Source organism: Mustela nivalis (genome assembly GCF_964662115.1).
Source record: "Mustela nivalis genome assembly, chromosome: 2".
Classification (NCBI taxonomy): domain Eukaryota; kingdom Metazoa; phylum Chordata; class Mammalia; order Carnivora; family Mustelidae; genus Mustela; species Mustela nivalis.
The window spans coordinates 76,211,537-76,234,545 of record NC_139021.1 but is presented as its reverse complement, the minus strand read 5'-3'; the positions used below and the strand labels follow the sequence as shown (position 1 = coordinate 76,234,545).

The following is a 23,009-nucleotide window of genomic DNA, read 5'->3' as shown; positions in this document are numbered from 1 at the left end:
ACCACAAAAATTTCTCCAATTGCGTACATATAAGTGGATATTATGTTAGAAAATGCAACTCAAGTTGTATTTCATGTCACACTAGTGAAAAACTGTACTGTTAACCACTGGTTCTAGTGAAGACAGTTATAATGAGGCAGTAATATGAGAGAGATCAAAACTGAACAGGCATGTCATCTTGCTGTGTAGCCCTGATTGCAAGGTGTGACTCAATCTGGTATTTTAGAAAGGGCTGGAAGAGAAAAAAATCTGTGAGGTTTCTGCTCTGGCTGTATGATTTACTCTTCAGTTTAAAAAAAACAAAAAAACATAAACCATTGAAAGTGAAGCATTTTTAAAAAATAAGTGTATTTTGTGTCTATTAGTATGGAACAATACAGTCAACTGACTGAAACATGACATTAATCATGTGACATTAGTAAGTATAGAACAATAACTGCTTTCTTGGGATAGTGCCAATTAACATTACAGTGAATTATATATTTATAACATTTTGTAATAGGGCTTGAAATTAGACCAAATTGAATTATGCTTCCTGTTTTTTTTTTTATTTCAGTTAGTAAAGTATAACCTAGAAAATAAGATGTGCAATAGCTTTTTAGATGTAAGTCCAAGGTTTTTATTGGTGCTCTTTATATTCTTAGGGTTTTTATTTGCCTTTGCAAATTTGAAAAGAGTAGGTTCTGACAACTCAACTCAGTTAATTTTCTTTGAGTTGTAGTACAGTTTGAGAATTTGCACATTCCAGATAAATGGCACTGTATCAATGTAGCATAAATTTACTGCTTTATTTTGATTAAAGATGTATTTTGGAGGAGTATACAGAGTTAAAAGTTTAATTTTAGAATTATTTTCTGTTGTAAGCATATGCCTCAGAATTTGATATTGTTTGTTTTAAATGTTTTACAATATTTATTTGTAAATTTGAAAAGAATGATCCATTAATTTTTTTTTTTTGCTAGTCTGCTCATGAGGAAGTGTATAGACCTGGAGATATATGAAATCTGTGGTCATTATTGCCTAGCATAAATTATTTTATCCTAGATCTGTGGGGAGGTGGCACTTTGCAAGGCTATTTGAAATACTAAGTGTTTTGTGTTACCTGCTTTAAGGTAAGTATGCAAGTTCAATGAAGTACTTACTTGTTTGACAAAATAAAGTAAAGCATCTAGAGCATTGTAAGCCATTACTCAATTACTATAAGTTTGATTGCAATATAGTCATTTCACTTAGGTATGTCCTACTGATATCTCTGGTATAAATTATCTATGACAATAATTGCATATTGACATTTACGAATAAGTATTTTTTGGTTGTTAAAATAATTTTGATCCATCAGTATAATCTCTTTTAGGTGTATCTATACACACACAAAGTATTTATTTGGATAGCTCTCTTTTCCAAAAAATTTTCTTTCTTTCACCCTTATTGTTCCATTCATAGTTTATCCAGGGGTAGAATGTTGGCCTGGGATTCCTAGGAGACCTGTGTTCTAATACTTCTGTGGCTACTGACTTGCCCAGTGAGCTTGAACACATTGCACCTTTTGGTCAGAATTTCCTCTCTATCTCCAAAATAAAAGTGATAATTCTAGCTGTAAATCGTATTGTATATTATGAGGAATTACAATTACAGTAGTCCATTGCTCTAGTTGCCGTTTTATTTGGTGGATTTATTTTCACCTTCCTCACCTCATGTATTTTTAAGATGCAGGGAGACTGTTGCCTAAGACATGGCAGAAGGGAAAAACTCTACCGGCCTGAGTATTGGTAATCATTTAAGATGCTTTAAAATGGTAGATGCTGCAAGTGCACAAATACACATATACATCACTTGTATTTTTATGCCCCTGCAGGGAGAATTACAAGGCGAAGGCAGCACCTCCAGTGAACTGATACAAGTAGCTATGTGTGTGTTTGAGAAAAACTACTGTGCCTTAGCTGACTTGGTTTTCAAGCTAGTAAAATTGTTTTACAGTTACTCTGTTTACTGTGAAGCAGAAAGCAAAGTTATATTTTTTGAACTATAGCATGAGTATTCTAAGAATATGAGTATTAAACTTGAATTCAACTTCTCAAACATGAAAAATACATGTTGCTGAGGAGTTGTCAGAGTTCTGAAACTGTAATCCTTTTCAGATGACTTAATTTTAGAAATGCTGTTTTTCTTCTCTGAATTATCTTCATTTGACACTGTGAGCCCAACACCTGTCTTAGTTTCTTTGATTTTCTAAGTTTTTTTCTGTATATCCTTAAGGATTTAAGTTCACTAACAGAGCTAAAATTTGAAAGGAATTCTGTATCTCTTTGTAAGGCAAAAATGCTATCATAGTATAAGTAATAATTCTAGGCCTACTTTTTGTAAGTTTGAGTTCTTTTTAGTTAATAGATTTTCCTTATGGCAAATATTAGAACTCTATTATCCTTGGCTAGGGTAGTACTGAAGGATAGTAGAAATTTAAGGATAACTCACTATTAGTCTGTAATTTATTTATTTATTTATATTGGTTCATAATTTGAAACTGATTTTATATCACTTATATTTATTAATAACCAGAATTTTTGTTGCCAGAATATAAGGGTACTTCTTTCCCTGCAGGCACCATAGATAAAAGTGTCAGATCCTGTACTCCTAGCAGCCTTACTGCCAGCTTCCTCCTGGTGCCTTAAGTGTATAAATAGACAAATACATGGAAAGGAGTTTATCTTTTCCCTCCTCTCTTCCCCTATCCCTTCCCAACAGAGAGACAGAATTGTTTGGTAAAACTGCAGTTTAAAAGAACTAGGTTGAATTTGGCTGTATTTAGTGTTTCAGAAAAGTGGTGGAAAATGTAGTGTTTGGGCAGTATTCTTTTGTATCCTCTCCCCACAGTCCCTCAGGAAATAATTGCAAAGCACTTTATTGTCATTTTAGGCTTCATTTTATTATTAATCCTCAAAACATTCCTATAAGGAGATAGAGGGTATATGGTATTGTCGCTGTTTTTGTAGGTGGGAAAACATGATGCACAGATCTGTTGACTTTCCTAACTTGATGTAGTCAGGACCAGAGCAAAGAATCACCTGGCTCCTAAGGCCCATGTTCTATCTTGATTTGACTCTGCTTCATAGAGCAGAGGAAACAGGCGAAGAATCATGTAAGTCATCTGTTCTTTTTTCCCTGAAGAACTTGTACAGACTATGGAACTGGCTTGGATATCTTTGCTATTTAATGGCTTTCAGTCTCCAAGACATTAGATTGTCATTAAGTAATGTTCAAAAACTGCAGTCTTTAAAGACAGTTGAATTTCTTAAGGAAAGGTATGCTTCTGAAACTCAAGGGCTAGCTTCTTATTCAGATTCTAATTTAATGCAAATTGCTTGTCAGTATTCATGAAATACTTTTAATTAAATATTTTTTCCTTAGATTGACATACTCCTTGAATAATCTTTTATAACTTTTAGACATATTTATGCCTCATTTATGCACAGACTGTAGACTGTATATTTACTTAGTGCATGAGAATATTTTGTTCTTAGTCTCAGCATCTTAGAAAGAATAGAACAGAGGAAATGAGTAAGAATAGCACCATAATATAGAGTTAGGTAGATTTTAAGTGAGTACTTGTTTAATATATTTATTAGCAGCATGGGCTAAATTTCTGAGAATTAATGAATGCAAGAAATAGTTGTAATTTTGAAATGAGTAACTATTTCAGATAACAACATGTACTAGTGTCATAGTCCAATGGTGTAGTGAGGAATCCCCCCCCCCCCTTGCATGGTAATAGACCATGCATAACCGCCTTTGATAAAGGGGTTAGAATCTCTTGGACTGAAATGATTAGTCCACCAGAAATAACCTAAGGTACCCCCCTTCTTTATTTTTGTTTCTAGTGGCTGTTAACGTATTTAAATTCTAGGGAGCACATTTAGCTTAACCCTGGTTCTTGCAGTCCTTACCAAATACAGTTAAACCACTTCAGAGGAGCCAAGATCAAGGTGACCTTCATGTTGCTCTTGTGATTTGAGGGCAATGTAGTATCATAAGAGGTCTACTTTGAAGGCTTCACAGAGTGGTATTTCTTTGACTGATCATTGCTACTCAGTGGGTGGCAAAGAATGAAGGGATTTTTATCTGTCTCTGCTCCCATGCCACTGTCAGCTTGTAATACTACATTTTTGGTGATCAAAACTCTTGGAAGATTAGGGAAAATAAAAATGTAATGATACTGTAGAGGAACACACAACTTAAATCCATTGCCCCCAGCCTTAATTTTTAATAACTTTGTAACACTGTATTTTTAAGCAGTGAATTTTCAGATTCTGAAAGGCTTTGTTGTTGTTGTTTTTAAGGGATTAGTCAATATCCATAAGGAACTTTTAGCTTTTTTCATCTCACATGTGTTTCAAAGTAGAATCGTGTATTTAGACAGTGTCAGCATATCAGGTTTTAGCCTTGTAAAACTTTGGTTTATGTGGTCCTAAAGTAATTTTTAGTCCTTTTTGGATCTTGTAATATTTTATGTAATAAAATAGTCAAGATTATTGAATACTGTCTTTGAATCCTCAGATGAACTGAGGTGGTACTGTTAATAATCTCCTTGAACAGAGAAGTAGAGTAGAGAGGCTAAGTCACTAACTAGAGATACCCAGCTTCTCAGTGTTAGACTTGGGATTCAAACACAAGACTATTTCTAGCCTGTACTCAAAAGCACTCAAATACCATTCAGAGAGCAACAACTTTATAAAGCATTTTTGGAAATGATCTCTGAACAAATACAGCATTATAAATTATTCTCTGGTTTTCTTATGTGTTGGAAGAATAATCATGGTTATCTTTAGTGTCTTTGTACTTTCAAGAAAGCTTTCATAATTTTTTGGTTTAGAACTAAAGGCCTTTTTATTTAGATTATTTATGATTTATTCATTGTGATAACTGCTTCGATAAATTTGAGCCACTTTTTTAAATTTGAAAACATTTAAGACATTTACTCTAACTTAAGTTACCAAGGAAAGTTATTTCATCCTTTATTTACCTTTCTTGTACTAAATTATGTAGAGATTTAACAGAGGTAGAGAACATTGTTCAGCAATCAGTTATCCACAACACTATTTCAGGTGGTTATTTTAGATTCAAATATAGTATCAGGGAACCCTTCCAAGAATTTAACTGCTTGCTACAATGTTGAAATTGAGATTATTTACATTATGTTTTTGGTAATGGGAAGTGTGTATATAGTTTATATTTATGTAATCTTGGGTATATACAAGATTTGTAAGTTTTTGTTTGCACATAAATATTTGTACCTAAATTGAGCTAAAATTTTTAAGAGGATTTTTTTTTTTTTTAAACAAAAGGAACAACTCAGGATAACTTTTTCTGAGTTGGTCAAAATATACTGAAAATGTTAGGTTATTCTGTCAGTTTCATAAAGATAATTACCACACATCTAATATAAACATATTTTTTAGTTTCAGTACAAAACGGTTCGATTCATCAAAAAGATGCTGTAAATGATGATGATTTTGAGCCATACTTAAGTAGCCAGACAAATCAGGTAAGTCTGACAGTCCCATATTTAGGGAATTAAATTTACATTAGTATTAATGGATTTTTCAGATAGATACTTTAATTGAATGAGGCTAACCATAACATGTATTAATCTAGTGTGCCTGCATAATAGTGAATAACAGTTGCAGGTTTGTGGTACAGGAGAATTCTTTAGAAATTCTAGGTGGCTGAAATTAGATTGTGAAATTAAAGATTTGAAGATGGACATTATTTGTGTATGGTATGGTTGGACTTCTTTTTTTGAACTTTGAAAGAATTTAACCTTTTAGTTTAATGTTGCTGCCATATCTTCATAGCTAAAGCAAATTATCAGGTTTAATTAGCTATGCATTTATGGGAAAGAACTAGTTATAACTTGAATTTTGGTTAAATGTAGTGTTTTCTCTTTTATAAGTATTCCAATTTGAATTTCATTGATAATTAAAGTTAACATAGGGAATAGAAGATTTATAAACACATTTGCCTTCTGTATTGTAGGCTTGGAAAATTTCACCAAATCAAACTGGTACTTTTGAGGTCCTTTTGTGTTTGGATTTTTCACAGATAATTGTGTGAGTTTGTGTACAGGTATAATTTAGATTTAAGAATTGAAAAACGAAAGAGAATTCTTTGATCTCTTTGGTCTCTATATGCCATTTCTGCATTCATTTGTTTGTTAATATAAATTTAAAAAATAAACTTTCATCATTAACCAGTTTCTTGGAAAAGAATATTCTATAATAAAACTGCTTTTTTTTTTTTGCTTAAAAAAAAAGGTATATGAAAAATGTACCATGAAATCTTACCTTCTAGATATTTTTTAAACTGAAAGAACAAGAAACCAGATATCATTGCAGGCCTTTAGAGTTGTAGGGAAAGTTTGAAAAGTAGTTCCCAATTTGTGGTATGTAGGATTGTTTTTAGGAGTGTAGAGAGCCATGATTATGTTCAAACTGATCTACCCCTTGGTCATTTCTCCTTAACCACCCCCTTCTATCTGTTGATCTACATTCCTAGCTTGTGTTGGGAGGGAATAAATAAATGAGAAAGAATAAAAATGGGTGATAAAATCTATGAATGTTTGGCTGCTCATAAAAGAATGAAAAAATTCATTTCATACTTACATAATCTAACTTTATGATCTTTCCACTTAAAGGTTGTGAAATAACGTATAACTAGAAAATAGGAAGATCATTGTTTTGAATTGCAGTGCAAGTTTTAAAAGAAATGTTCAGTATTCTATTACTTGGGCCCACACAGTAATCTCAGTTAACGTCTCTTATGGCAGTGTTTCTTTTTGTTTAGAAATTCTGATATTATGAAGTGTGTAGTAGATACTGTCTCAAAAAGGTCTTCATGATCAGATAAGTTTGGGAAATTGTTTTAAATATTAAGTAATAGAATTTTTTTGCTACTTGATTTCATACGTTATGTGTTATAATGTAAGATGATTTTCTAAGACAAGGATATAGTTGTGAAGATCCTCTTGACTTATTTGTTCAACCCCTGTCTTCAGGGAATTTTCATGGAATATAAATGTTTGAGAATTGTAACCAGTAAGAATCCTTTTGTTTTACTTGGTAACAAATATTATATAATACGTTTGTCAGAGGGGCTTAGAAGATTTTTTTGTTGTTGTTGTTTGGCATTCTACAGAGGTGGTTCAGGCCTGCCTAGGGAAAACTAGGGGAGGGTACTCTTGATCCCTCTTCTGCAGGAATCAGAGCTGTCCTCTGCTTTATCTGTTTTATATATTGGAATTCTGCATAAGATTGCACTTGTAAATAAAACTTTGAAAGTGTCAGAAAACTATTATTTTTTTAACTGTGGAAGAGATTTATTTAGTGAACCCAGTTTTTAAATTATCACACTAAAGTTTCCTTATGTTGGGACAAAAAAAATCTGTAAAAGATTTGTTTTAATGTGATGTTTAAAAAGAAAATCTTAATACTTTCTATTAATTGTTTTTTTATGGTATTTGTATATTCATGTGCTATTTAAAGAGAAGTTTTAAAATTTGATACCACTAAGGCTGTTCTGTCCTCCCTCTCCTTGTCAGTACTAAGGAATAGGTTTTTAGCAATTAGCTTTCTATAATACTAAAAATAATATCTGTAACCAGGGCACATACTTACCTTTGAAAGAGTCCTCACGCTATAGCTTGTTGGAAACTGGGTTTATTGGAGAGAAAAATGGAAAATTACTTGAAATCTTAGAGATGATTTGTATGAGAATTTAAGTTACCGTAATAACACCTAGGTAAAAGAGAAAATTTTTAAAAATTGACCCTTTAAAGCAGGTCAGTGAAAATTAAAAATTATTGGTGAAATATCTCAAGTAATTACTTACATATTAAAATTACACAAGCATTTATAGTTCCTTGTTCTGATCTAGCTGAAATGTTTAATTAAAAAATTTTCAACTAAATGTATAATATGTCTTTAAAATTAAACTCCATCTGATTTTCATATTATGAATAAGAAAAATGAATCTTTTGTCTGGAAAAGTGTTTCAGTTTTTAGCTAATGATTCAAATTGTTTTGTATTCTTAGATCTAATTCAGATCAAATCCAGGGATACTTTAAAACAGGTTGTTGGCCTTTTGTGGTAGTGTATTCTAGTGCTCAGTTTCTTAAAGCAGGTAACTTTTGTAATCACTTGAAAAGTAAATGTTTATCCTTCGGGTCTTAAATTTAGTTCTCTAAAGTTCCTCAGAATAATCAGATAATTAAGTTGATTGGAAAGTTCAGGTTTAAATAGTACTGTTAAAGATACCATGTAATTTGTGCATATAAATTTGAACAACAACTTGGAAAAATTAAGTTTGAGTTTGTCGTCTATATGGGGAAATAATTCCTAGTCATGTTTGTCAGAGAAGTGGAATAGAGAACAAAGAAAGGAAGAATATTTTGATTTTTGTTATTTATTGTCCCGGCCATCACTGCCCTTAGTTAAGGGTTTCATTTTTTTTCGGCCTGTTGGAGTGATTTTCTAACTAGTAATTCTGTTCTGTCACTCAGCAATCTTCTTAAAATCCAAGTCTGTGCCACCGTCATGTTAAAGAGTTACCACAACTTCACAAGAGTCGATACATTTGTTATATGAGGGTCCTTAAAATTGCTCCATTTCCCTCCCTGCCTTGTCTTTGGTCAGCTTTCTCCAGTTTGTAAGGGAATAGGACTCACTATTTTCTAGGAATATAAATATTTTCCAAATATTTTTCTTTCATGATCTCACTTTTTGTATTTGTATTTATGATCTGTATACACACAGACTCCTGTATCTATTCCTTGATGAAGACTCTTTAGATTCCTCCCGTTATTTGCTTACCTGCTTTTTGTTCTAGAATGCTTGTTTTGCTTTGTTTGTACTTCCATTACAGTACCCATCAAATTGTAGGGGATATGTGTCTTCCCCACTAGACCTGGGAAGTGTTCCAGGTCAGAGTCCATGTTCTTCATCTTTTTGTCTCCAGTGACTGGCACTGTATCTGGCACATAGTAGGCATTTATTAAGCATTGAATAATGAATTGGGATATCTGCTAGAATTAGGGAACAAAGATTTACAGTTGATGAAATATTTAGGTTAACTGGGTACCATGTATAATACATTTTTTGGTGACATCCTTGTGATTAGATATGTGTTGAGTATACTTTGTGAAAAGTACAATAATTTTTTTTAAAGTTTTAGAAGAAAATACACAAATACACATAAGCATTAAAAATACTCTAAACCTCACTTTAATTCAGAAGTGAGTTCTGGAGTTTGAAGTTTTCATGTCCTTAATGGAGAACAGTTTTTGTTTTTCTCTGTACAAAAGTGCTTTTATTGGTGAATTATGCCTTTTCCTTTATAATTGAACTTCTGGGATATTTATAGTGTCTCCTTTCTTGGAAAGAAAGTAAAAATGGATCTTAACTTTCTTTGTGAAAGACTAACTATGGTTGAGTTGTATTAGAATGTCTCAAGTCAGAGCAGTAATCCTGAACATCTTGTTCAAGTTTTCTTTGAGATATTAGAGCAACAATCTATATCATAAGGCTAAGAAATAATTATAAGTGATATTAAAATTTTGAGGAAGATCTTTTTTTGTTTGTTTTGTATTTCAGTTTTCAAATTTAAAAAAAAAGGATGCCTGGGGGGTTCAGTCAATTAAACATCTGCCTACCGCACAGGTCACGATCCTAGGGTTCTGGGATTGAGTTCCACATAGGGATTCCTGCTCAGCGGGGAGTCTGCTTCTCCCTCAGTCTGCCACCCTCCCTGCTTGTGCACGTACACCCTCACTCGCTCTCTCTCTCTCTATCTCTCTGACAAATAAAAACAAAACAAAACAAAACAAAAAAACCCTAAAGGTAAAAGGCCTTACTCCTACACTTCCATGTAGCACTTTGTAGTTAGCACAGTAGATTTTTAAAAGTCTTTACAGTTGGTAAGACCAGCAGGTATTATCCCTATTTTAACCAACAGATTCAGGGTTAGAGAAATTACATGATCTGATTAGATCACTGACATAGAAAGTAAAAGATTAAAGAACTGAGTCCATATCCTGGACTACTACATCACACTGAGAGTTTATACTCTTTAAGATCTGGAGTAAGTCTGAAATTATATCATGTGTTTGGTTATTAATTTACATTTTAAAGGGGCAAGTTAAGTTGTATTAAATATAACGATTGTTGATTGAATATTTAATGTGTCTTAGGCAGTGTATCTTTATTTTCTTTTACTTGGCTGCTTTCATATAGCTGATAAGTACCTGGGATGGAATTGAAGTTTAGGTACCTCATGGCTTCACTTCAACCTTGTGTTAAATGCCCTACCCAGTTTGTGTTTCTAAGTTTACGCTGTAGGTAAAGGGTTTGTGGATCTGTTGTTACAAGTATGTTTCATTATATTCAGTGATTTTTGAAATCAATTCATAGACATATAAATTGATGTTATTTTTTCCCTTCCAAATAGTTCTTTGACTGTGAGGGAAACATCAAACATTTCACATCATTTGGTTTAAAGTTTGCATATCTTTAAAGAATATAGTAAAATTTCACTATAGTTGACCAGTTTCCAAGTTGAGTAGACTATTAAAGCAGTTATTTGAACATAAACTGTTACATTGATTATGTCTCATTATCACTGGGTTTGAAGTAAAAGTGAAAGTAAGTTTTCAGTTGTTATTTTCCATCATCAGTAAGTGGAACTTTTGTTCCTCTTCACTACCAAGGTAGATTCCTCCGATTGATATTCCACATAGCTAGCAGAAATTAACAGAACATATTTTTAAATATTTCCAGTTACAGTTGAAGCTCTACTAACTCATAATGTGTTGACCATATTTTACTTTGAAACTGGAAATTTCCTGTAGCTTTGTTCTTACTGGAACCCAAAATGAAGCCTTGCCTTTAGATACTGGTTAAGTACTTTGATGGAGCTAAGAAAAAAAACATCTCATTCAGCTGAAACTACTGAAAAAACTGGAAAAGTAAATGGTTAGTGTTGTTTGATAAACTGCAGAAAGCTAGCCACTTACCCAGGATACTCCAGAAATACCGGTGGTCGCAGTAACACTGGACAGGGACAATAGTGTACATCTGCTTATTAGCCAGAGCTATCTGTTTGATAGTAGTTGTGACTAATGGAACACATTTTAAGTAACTTAAACTTAAATTATTTTGGTAAGAATCAATAATTTACACGTGAAGTAGTAAAAATTATGATTTAAAAAATACTTGATAAGATATCTAATAAAAGTCTTCATACCCAAGAGTTTGGGCCTGATCCAGCCCTATAGGTCACAGAGTTGGCAGAATTTGTTTTCCCATTCCCCAGAGAATATGGGCTTTCTTCTTTTAGGAATTAGTACAGATTAGATAATCAGTTAAAACAGGGTGGATAAACTGTAGCCCAGGGATCACAGTTTGTGCCCTGTTTTCTTTAAAAAAAAAAAACAACCCTAAGCTCGAAGTTTTTTAAAGGGTTGTTTAAAAAAGAAAAAAGAAGAAAAAAAGACTGAGTGACAGCAACTAGATATTATTTGTCTTGCAAAGATTGAAATATTTACTCTTTGACTTTTAGTTTGCTAGTGTATGAATTATTATGGAGGTAAATAAATTAGGAACTTGGAAGGTAACTGCAAAATTCAACATTTGTGATGGCAAAATAACAATATTCGGTGTAAGTTAGGAGTGCAATTTTTGCAAAAACTTGATTATGAGGCATGAACTTTAAAAACTTTCTACCTCTGGGTGCCTGGGTGGCTCATTTGGGTCTCATGTCAGACTCCCAGCTTAGTGGGGAGTCTGCTTTTCCTCCTCACTTTCCTTCTGCCTCTCTTGCTTGTGCTCTGTCTGTCTGTCTCTCTCTCAGAAAAATAAATAAATAAATAAAAATAAAGCTGTCTGATTTTCCACTCTCACATCCAGGTAAGGACGTACTGAAGTCCAGATTTCAGTGCCAGCATTCTAAGTTGAAAGTTTGAAACCGATTACCTCCCTATTCAGCACAGCTCTCTTGCTCTTCCCCTGTTCACTTCCCTATGTTTTGTGTCTCTAACTGTAGGTGTTCTTTTAGAATGAATGAATCGGTATTTTTCACAATGTAGGCATTCAGTAAGTATTTGTTTGATACAAATAATAAAGTAATATGAGGATCTTTTTAGCAACTTCAAGAAAAAGATAATTTAAAAAATATGTTAATCATGAGCACCTGGGTGGCTCAGTTGGTTAAGCATCTGCCTTCAGCTTGGGTCGTGATCTCAGTCAGGGTCCTGGGATCAAGTTCTGCATTACCTTCTCTGCTCCGTGGGGAGTCTGCTTCTCCCTCTCCCTCTGCCCCTTCTGCTGTGTGCTGTCTGGCGTGCGCTCTCTCAAATGAATAAAATCTTTAAAAAAATATGTCGATCTATTATATATGTTATACTGGCTGACCTATTCATTTTTATTAAGTCTTAAAGAGTTTTATATCACAGGGACCTTCTTGTCAGTCTGAAGCCCTATGAGTACTTTTATTTTCAGCAGATAATTTAGTGATCAGATTATACACGTGTGTGAGAGAGAGTGAGTGAGTGTGTGTGTGTGTGTGTGTGAGAACTTCATGGGTAGTAAAGTTTAGTCATTACTAATTTCTTCAAGATTCTTTTCTTTGAAAACCATTGCTGGTGATTGTGAGCTTTCCTCAGGCTTCTCTTGTATTAAATATGGCAGTTAGTATTTCAGTGTTGGTCTGTGTGATGATGCTAGTACTATTGTGGTTCCAAAAATGTTCATCGATTTCCTTCATACTAATATTGTGAGCATTCTTTAAATATATTTTTAAATGTAGTTAGTAATTATGTAATACAGTTAAAGAATATATTCGGTCAAATTAGTAAACAGTAACATATTTATTTCCCATTTTGAATATCGTAAAATGTATTGAGTAGATTTAAAAAGTCATTCTTTTCTTTAAATAATACTAAGTAATGGTTGTTTCTATTTTTAAGTCCAGGTGTTGCTGGAAATACCCAGGAAATCTATGTCAGAATTATTAATATAAATGTAACCTTTATTTGATTCTCATAAGTTATTTTTATATCAGTTATATCAGAATTATTTCAAAGGACAAAATATTAACTTTCTCATAGACAGTGGACAGTTTCAACAGTTGTGAGGTGTGTCGAAGTAACAGTAGTGATAATATCTCAATGTTCAAGGATAGGCCTTTAAAAGGAATTTCAGACGAGTTCCAGGTAGTATCTGTGATGTTACTGTTACATATTTATATTGATACACTTTCTTGGGTGGGAAAGTAGTGGCATCATAGTTCTAAGAGTAACAGGAAAAAGAAAAAGTTAAATACTTTTCTCCAGGGAACTTAGAATAAGAATGCCTATATAAATTAAATAAATAATCAGCCTTCAGAATGGTCCACCCTTATAGGGGGAGTACCAGTTGTCCTGACTGGATATTTTCTTAATTTTTAAATTTTGCTTAATTCTATACACTCTAAAGGTCTGTGCAATGTTTTAAAAATCACAACTAAACCAGAGTGAAAATCTATACTCAGACATGTTTTTCGTCCAAGAAGTCCATTTCAGAATACCCTTAAAATATCTTGTTTTTTACACTGGCTATTAACAAAGTTGGAGGTTTTTTTTTTCTTCAAGTAGAATTTGGTGCCTTCATTTTTGGCAAATTACTAAATGAATGATTCGTTTGTATTCAGGACAAACAATTTAATTGCAGTAATTTTGGGGAAATACAGGAACTAACAGTTTCCAAATTAAAACTCTGAATAGGAAAGTGATTTTATTGGGTAAAATTTGGAAATTTGAGTACAAAGAAATGAGGCACCTGTTAGCTCATCATTAAAAAACCATAGTAAGGATTTTGGTTGTTTTTTAAAATGAGCAAGACAAAACAAAACAAGCAAATTTAGATAATGCCATAGGTATAATCTTGAATCGTTACTTTCTTCTCAGTGTGAGAAGAAAAAAGTACAAAATTTAATTGCTGAATTGGATTCCACTATATAGATAGGTATACTATAGTTCCTCTGTTATTTGGCATAGCTTCCAGATTTGTTTAATCTTTGCATATAAATTTTTGGATACATCAGCTGCTTAAAATAAATTTGGCTGTAAATGATCAATTTGTGTCTGCGAGTTTATAATTCAGATTTTTGTAGAAATGATAGTATTTTTAAAATGTGCCAGAAGATCTGACTCTTAAAAATTATCCCATCCTACCCATCTCCTCCCCTCCCAAAAAACCCCTGCAATTTTATAACAAATATTTTAAAATTAAAATACCAGCAAATTTTTGCCTTGATAAAATTGGATTTGAACTTTTAATTTTATCTGGAATAGGTGCGTCTTTTTCATTTATTTAAAACTACTTGATTTTAATTTTTCAGAGTCTTTTTTTCCCTTGCTCTTCAGAGGATATTTCGCTCCTGATTATGATCTTTTGTCTTCCAGAGTAACAGCTATCCACCAATGTCAGATCCATATATGCCTAGTTACTATGCTCCATCCATTGGATTTCCATATTCTCTTGGGGAAGCAGCATGGTCCACGGCTGGAGACCAACCTATGCCGTATCTGACAACCTATGGACAAATGAGTAATGGAGAACATCATTATATACCAGATGGTGTGTTTAGTCAACCTGGGGCATTAGGAAATACCCCTCCATTTCTTGGTCAACATGGATTTAACTTTTTTCCTGGTAATGCTGATTTCTCTACATGGGGGACAAGTGGATCTCAGGGACAATCAACACAAAGTTCTGCTTATAGTAGCAGTTATGGCTATCCACCTAGTTCTCTTGGGAGAGCTATTACAGATGGACAGGCTGGATTTGGCAGTGATACTTTGAGTAAGGTGCCTGGCATTAGCAGTATTGAGCAAGGCATGACCGGACTGAAAATTGGTGGTGACCTGACAGCTGCAGTGACAAAAACTGTAGGTACAGCCTTGAGCAGCAGTGGTATGACTAGCATTGCAACCAATAGTGTGCCCCCAGTTAGCAGTGCAGCGCCTAAACCGACCTCCTGGGCGGCCATTGCCAGAAAGCCTGCCAAACCTCAACCGAAACTTAAACCCAAGGGCAATGTGGGAATTGGGGGTTCAGCTGTACCACCACCTCCTATAAAACACAACATGAATATTGGAACTTGGGATGAAAAGGGGTCAGTGGTAAAGGCTCCGCCAACCCAACCAGTTCTGCCTCCTCAAACTATAATCCAGCAGCCTCAGCCATTAATTCAACCACCACCATTGGTGCAAAGCCAACTGCCTCAACAGCAGCCTCAGCCACCACAACCACAGCAGCAACAAGGACCTCAGCCACAGGCCCAGCCTCACCAAGTGCAGCCCCAACAGCAGCAGCTGCAGAATCGCTGGGTAGCTCCTCGGAATAGGGGAGCTGGATTCAACCAGAACAATGGAGTGGGCGGTGAAAACTTTGGTTTAGGTGTTGTTCCTGTCAGTGCTTCACCTTCTAGTGTAGAAGTGCATCCAGTGCTGGAGAAGCTAAAGGCCATAAACAATTATAATCCCAAAGACTTTGACTGGAACCTGAAGAATGGACGTGTGTTTATAATTAAAAGCTATTCTGAGGATGACATACACCGTTCAATTAAGTACTCTATCTGGTGTAGTACTGAGCATGGTAATAAGCGTTTGGATGCAGCTTACCGTTCCCTGAATGGGAAAGGCCCACTCTATTTACTCTTCAGTGTGAATGGCAGTGGACATTTTTGTGGAGTGGCTGAAATGAAGTCTGTTGTGGACTATAATGCATATGCTGGTGTCTGGTCTCAGGATAAGTGGAAGGGCAAATTTGAAGTTAAGTGGATCTTTGTCAAAGATGTTCCCAATAACCAGTTACGGCATATTCGCTTAGAAAATAATGACAACAAACCAGTTACCAATTCAAGGGACACTCAAGAGGTACCCCTAGAAAAAGCTAAGCAAGTGCTTAAAATAATTGCTACTTTCAAGCATACCACCTCAATCTTTGATGACTTTGCACATTATGAAAAGCGTCAAGAAGAGGAGGAAGCCATGCGTAGGGTAAGAGTATAGTAATTTTTTGTGTAGGGTCTTTTTATTGGGGTGGTGTGTATGGATGGGTCTTCTTTAATGTTACATTCTGAGTTTAGGAGCTTTACTCCAAAGGAGACCAACTACTTAAAAAACAGAACCCTGCAAACTCCCTTCAGGGCCTCTCGTGGCACATGGGCATTTTCTCGTCCCAAGGGTCCTCCTTATTCTGAATTTGTCTGTTCTTCATACTCAGGTGATAAAAGTCATTGAGTTGTGTTCATCAAAGTTCCATAAGTTCTGCATTTATAACCAAGCAGATTCAGGAACTGGTGAGGGGCTCTAATACTAATACTAAAATTAATTTTATGCAAAAATGTGTTAGGTATTTGAAACAGCTTTCATTATAAATGTTTCAGTATTATTTATTTCCTGTTTATGAGAAGTAAAACAGACTTTTCCCCTGAAATTCTTTTCTGAACCATTTTGTAATTTGTACACTTAAAGCACTTGTCCAAAGTATAGTAAGGATTTGACGTGAGGAAGACAACTTAGATTTGGGAAGGCATGGGCTTTTAGATTTTGACAGCAGAGTTTGATTTCTTAGTCTGTTATTGACCTTTTGTGGCACTCTTAAGGGAGACTTTCCTGAAGTTATACACGGTTTCTGCTTGATTCTTATAGGCCAGAATTTGATCATGGGGCGCTCAGAGCAAGACATGGCTGGGGAATTTTTTTTGTGCCAAACCATGAAAAAAAACTGGGGTCCTGTTTTTAAGAGGAAAAGAAAGGAAGGATGGAGTAGACAACTAGCAGACTTTTTTCCATAGAGGGTACATTTAAATTTCTTTTTAAATGCAGCAGGGATAAAGTTAGAAGCTTTTTAAATAAATTATGTTGGTTACTATCGAGAACTCTTATGTAGAAATTAAGGTAAAGCAGAAACATAACTCTATAAAATGTCAGTAATTTTGTTTCTGTGTATGAACTTACATGTCTTACGGCTTCTTCATCTGTGGAGACAAGGAAATTATTTTGGTGAACATTCGTCACTGGTGAATAATAATTGAAATAATGATTCTAAAGCAGCTGTTTGTAAACCTTAGGGCACTTAAATTATTGAGATGCTTCTTGGAAAGACAGGTTCTTGAGACCCACTGTAGGAAAATCTGATATACAGTTGGTCTTTGAACAATGTGCAGGTTAGGGGTGCCAAATTCCTAGTTTGGAATTTGTGTATAACTTCTGCCTCTCCCCAAATTTAACCATTAATAGCCTCCTGTTTACAGGAAGCCTTGCTGATAACACAGTTGACTAACTCATATTCTGTATGTTACATGAATTGTATACTGTAGTCTTATAATAAAGTAAGCTAGAGAAAAAATGGTATTAAGAAAATCACCAGGAAGAGAAAGTACTGTATTTTACAGTATTTGACAGAAAAAAATCTGTATATAAGTGGGCCTACACAATTCTTACCCATGTTGTTCAAGGGTCAGCTGTATTTGATAAGAGACCTCGTGGTGTACATTTTTAACAAGCTCACCTAGGTGATTCTGGTGCTAGTGATTGCAGTTAAATGTGGGAGAATGAGGAAAAAGGGATCAAAAGTATCTCCTGAATTTTTGAGCTTAGCGGTTGAGTCAATGGTCAGACTGAACAGCCATTACAAATAGTGTATCAGGAGAATGGATTTGGGATATGAGAAGTGGGGTGCAGGTTTTCCTTTTAGGATGTGCTGATTGTAAGATGCTTTTGAGAAATACAGTGAGATCTCTGATTAAGCAGTTAGATGTGGGAGTCAGATTTGGGAGCTTTCTGTTCTTAAATAGTTTCTGTGAAAGTGGGATGAGATTGCTCACGGAAAAAGATGCATGGCAAGGAATTATTTCTCAACTCTTTTTTTTCCCTTCCACCACTTAGGAGAGGTCACCCTTGTATGTCTTCTACATTTCTTCCCTACCCAGTCTGAAAATTTAGTCCTAGTTTTATTTATATAATTGTCTCAGGAATTGTTTATGACAGTTGCATATTGTTTTACGTCAACACAGTGATTTAAAGTTAATAATTTTTTAACTTTAAAATTGTACATTTAAATTGTTTCATGGTTTACTGCCAGTCTTGATGATGTCTGACCCACCTTTGACATGTTTATCTTCTTTTTTTTTTTTTTTGACTCTTACATAACTTACTATTTTTTTTTTTAGGAAAATTAATTTGGTATATATATTTGTTGATTATATATAATATAAATATAATACATTTGTTAAATCCTTCTAGATTCAGAAAATGTCTTTCTTTGGCCATGATATGTGAACAGTAGTTTACCTGGATATAAAATTCTTAGGCTACAAGTTTCTCATTCAGGCTTAGATTTATAGTTATATATTTATATTACATTATTTATAGTTTTATATCATGGAGAAGTCTGAGGCCAGCCTAAATTTTCTTTCTTTGGAAATAGCTATTTCTGTGTACTACAAAAGATTCTTAAAATATGAACATGTATTTGGAATGTGTTTAATATGGACCTCTATTATAATTTTCCTTAATCCTTTGTCTGTCCTTATTCCTTTTAATTTATATTTTCTTTTTTCTGGTTATGTCAAAAAATATAGTGCATCTTTGTCCTTGGGTGCTATTGGTTCTTTATCATTTTTCTCTGTATTTGGAGACTAAAATTTGAATTTCCATGTCATTATTTTGGTTTGCTTTGTGTTGGTTTTGTGATCTGTCAAGTCTTGAATTCTTCGGTGACCATGTTAGTTTGCTTACAATATTACATCTAGTTCCCACTTATATCTGTTGATTTTCTTTTTTGTATTTGATCCAGAGTCCATCTTGTTCATTGAGCACAAAGCTGACTGCCTAAAGCTTATTTCTGTTTCCTGTATTTATCGTTTTTGAAACTTCTTCCTCTTTCATATGGTTTTTAACTTGTTTCTTTTTTTAAATTTACATACAGTAAAATTGTAAATTCCCTTTTTTTGCCTCTTTGTAGTCAGATGCTTCCTTCCCCCTTTGGATTAATCTGTTCTCTTTCTCTGTAAGGCATTTTCCATAATGTCATATAAACAGAATTACACAGTGTGTAATCTTTTAAGACTAGCTTCTTTTACTTAGCCTGGTATCTTTGCAATGTATCAGTGTTGTTTTATATATCAGTTCTTTGTTACTTTTAATTACAAAACATCATTCCATTGTGTGGCTTTACCACAGTTTATCCATCCAGCCTCTGAAGGATTTCTGGGTGGTTTCCAGTTTTTGGAGAATGTAAATGAAGCTCCTATAAATTCATGTACATATCTTTTTTTAAAGTTTTTTTTTTTTTTAATCCTGCAGTATAATTCACTTTATTGGAGTGGGCAATAAAGGAGTTTTAACACATTTGTAAATTTGTGTAACGACCACCATAATCAGGATACAGAATAGTTTCATCATCCTTGGAAAACTGTCTTGTACTATCCCTTTGTATTGTATTCTTCCTCCATGTCTAACCTCTCGCAGCCATGATATATATATATATATATATATTTATAATTGACACTGTTAGTTTCAGGTGTACAACTTAGTGATTCAACACTTTCACCACAATAAGTATAATTACTGTCTGTCGCCATACAAAGGTAACTACAATAATTAACAGTATTGAATATTTCCTGTTCTGTTCATTTGGTCTCTGACATTTTATTACTGGAAGTTTGTACCTCTTAATCTCTTCCTCCTTTTTACTTATTTTACACATTCTCACCCCCTCCCCAAACTCCTGTACCTTTTTCTGTATTTATGAGTCTGTTTCTGTTCTGTTGTTTTTTAGGTTCCACATATAAGTGAGCAAAATCATGGTATTGTCTTCAACTTATTTCACTTACTGTAGAATAACTTATAGGTTCATCCATGTTACATATGGCAAGATTTCATTCTTTTTTTTTTTTTTTTAATGGCCAAGTAATGTTCTGTTGTGTGTGTGTGTGTGTGTGTGCCCCATCTTTTTTAGTCATTCACCTATTGATGGGCACTTGGGTTGCTTGCATATTTTGGCTGTTTATAAATATTGCAGCAATAAACATAGGGGTGTATACATATTTTCAAAATCATGTTGTTTTCTTTGGATAAATACCCAGAAGTGCCATACTGGATTGTATGGTATTTCTATTTTTAATTTTTTGAGGCACCTTCATACTGTTTTCCACAGTGGCTGCACCAATTTATATTCTGACAAACACTACACGAGGGTTTCCTTTTCTCCACATCCTCACCAATACTTGTTAACTCTTGTCGTTTTGATACTAGCCATTCTGACAGGTGTGAAGTGAGAACTCATTGTGTTTGCATTTCCCTAATGGTTAGTGGTGTTGAGCATCTTTTCTTGTGTCTGTTGACCATCTGTCTTCTTTGGAAAAATGTCCGGGTCTTTAACCCCTGATTGGATATGTCATTTGTATTTTAAATATCTTCTCCCATTCAGTAGACTGCCTTTTAATTTTGTTGATGGCTTCCTTCACTATACAGAAGCTTTTTAGTTTGATTCATTATAGTTTGATTAGTATCACTTCTTGTGAAATGGTATTTTAAGACTCATTTTGACTTATTTCCTGTGATCATTGAACCTGGAAGAGAATCATTCAGGTCAGGTATTTGCTCCAAAACAGGGATGTTCTTTTCTTTCTTCTTTTCAACACTTAGTGTTAGTTGCATCTTCTCTTCCTGCTGCACATAATGGAGATGAGAGAATGATGTTCATTGTTGACTTCACCAGTGTAGTGTTTCATCAGTCTGTGAGAATGAGAAGGGAGAACCAGTACATGGATGTGCTAGTAAGTGTAATTTAACTTTGCTTTAAGTTTGAAATTACCATATAAGGTAACAGTTTTCCCTGTTTGTTAATTGTTTAGCATTTGTGATACCATGTATCCTTGTCCAGTTTTCTTTCTGGCGCTGTTATCCCTTGTCCAGGAAGAATGTGTAGACTTTTATTTGTAGATTTTCTCTTAGATAAGCTCGTGCTTGCACTTTAGCTTTCCAGCATAACTGCTTTTAAATACTCCTGCATCCCAGTGATGAAGGATGTGTTTGTTCCCTGTCTGTTATCCGTCCTCCTTGGCTAAGGAGGATAAATCAGTGGTGTGTTGGTAGAATTTTTTTTTTTTTTTTTACTTGTTATGCCTTTTTTCTTTTTGACATAAAAGGATTTGCAAGTCATTGTTTAGTGTGACCCCTCTGGTATTTTGCTGAAATTCTTAAAACCTTGTGATATTTGGAGGTCATATTTTCCCAAGTGCATAATTCTTCAGTCTTTGGGTAAAGTAGGATTTCTTAAGACACACAATAGCACTAATTATAAAAGAAAAGATTGATGAAATTTGACCAAATTGAAATTTGTTCGTCAAGGGGCGCTTACTTGGCTCAGTCAGTAGAGCATGTGACTCTTGTGTTGTGAGTTCAGACACGATGTTGGGCGTGTGGAGCTTACTTGAAAAAAAAAAAATCTGCTCGCCAAAAGATGCTTTAATGAAACTGGAAAGACATGTTAGGCACTGCAGAAATGTTGGATGTAGCTGACCAAAAATTAGTATCAAGAATATGTAAAGAACTCCTGTGAATCAGTTTAAGAAAAAGATGAACCCAATTGAAAAATGGGCAAAAGATGGATAGTCATTTCATGAAAGAGGAAACAAATATGGGTAATAAATACGTAAAAATATATTCAGTCTTATTAATAACTAGGGAAATGCAAATTAGGACTATAATAAAAGAGTTTATATCCATTCATTTGGCAAAATTAAGAAATTTGATGATATAAGGTACTGGAGAAACTAGATCAACAAAATCTCTTCTGCAGTTGCAGAGAGGAGCATTGGTAATAGCTATGTGAGGAAGTAGTTTTGCATTCTCTTACATAAAAGCTGAAAATTCATATACCTTTGAATTCAGCAGTTTTCCTGGATTATACCTAAGAGAAACTTCCCAAATACCCGAGAAGACACACAAGAATGAAGTAAATAGAATGAAGTAAAAGGACTGGTAGAAACCTAAATGCTCATCAGCAGGAAAAAATAGCCAAAATACATTGGTGCCTTAGTAGTACAGTAGTACAGATTGAGAATGCAACAACATACATGAATCTTTTTTCCTTCATTAGTTTGTTTGGAAATAATTTTCAATTTATTTGGAAGAACAAGAATAATACCTGAAACACTCATATGCCTTTTATCCAGATTTACCTATTAACATTCTTCCCTGTTTGCTTTATGTGTGTGTTCATTTTTTTAACAATTGGAGAATAAGTTTCATATTGTCATGGTTCTTTACCCCCCCTCCCCAAAACGTATAGTATATATAGTGTAAGACCTGGGCTAAGATCAGGTAGAGTACCTAGAATAGCCAAACAGTATTAAATAGTAAAAACAATTTTAAAAGGCTTATACTAATCTGGCCCCAAATCTTTGCCTTCCAAAGGCAAAGGTTTGGGAAGATTTTTTCCTATAGTTTTTCATAGAGTTTTTAGTTTTAAATTTTAGATTTGGGTCTGTGGTTACTGTAACTTTCTTTGTTTTCTCTTCCTTGTGTGTTCATGTTTTTATGACGTTCTTAGGCCTACTTGTGGTAGAAGACAAGGACTTTAAGAAGCTAATTCCATCTTCTCATCACTGGGTCTTTGATTGACTTTTTTGTTTGTTTTTTTCTTCCGGTTATTCTGACAATGGAGTAAGTCTCCAGGTTCTCTTGCCATCAGAGCACTCAGTGGAAGAGTTTGCTAGACGTCCTGTCAGGTTATATAATACTTAGAAAGTCATGCTCTGTATTTTAGAGTAAGGGGTATTGGTGAAACTTAAAACTGGAAGAGAAATCCATGCTAGTTATCATAGTATTTGCCTACTTCTTTATTCTTAGATTTGAACACATATTTTTGATATATTTGATTAAAATCAAGCTTAATGACAGGAGCAGCCA

General features: G+C 34.1%; 1 protein-coding gene across 7 annotated transcripts in view; it reads left to right on the top strand.

Moving 5' to 3' along the window:
- YTHDF3 (YTH N6-methyladenosine RNA binding protein F3) overlaps positions 1 to 23,009 on the top strand; it is a 40,063-nt gene that overhangs the window by 1,498 nt on the left and 15,556 nt on the right. For 3 of the 7 annotated variants that reach the window (XM_082713921.1, XM_082713923.1, XM_082713922.1), the window contains exons 3-4: positions 5,454 to 5,539; positions 14,487 to 16,085. In XM_082713921.1, the coding sequence (XP_082570047.1) occupies positions 5,454 to 5,539; positions 14,487 to 16,085 (1,685 nt within the window). Of the gene's footprint in view, positions 1 to 2,990; positions 3,137 to 5,453; positions 5,540 to 14,486; positions 16,086 to 23,009 lie in introns of all 7 variants that reach the window. The other 4 variants (XM_082713924.1, XM_082713925.1, XM_082713926.1 and 1 more) reach the window with 2 other exon arrangements.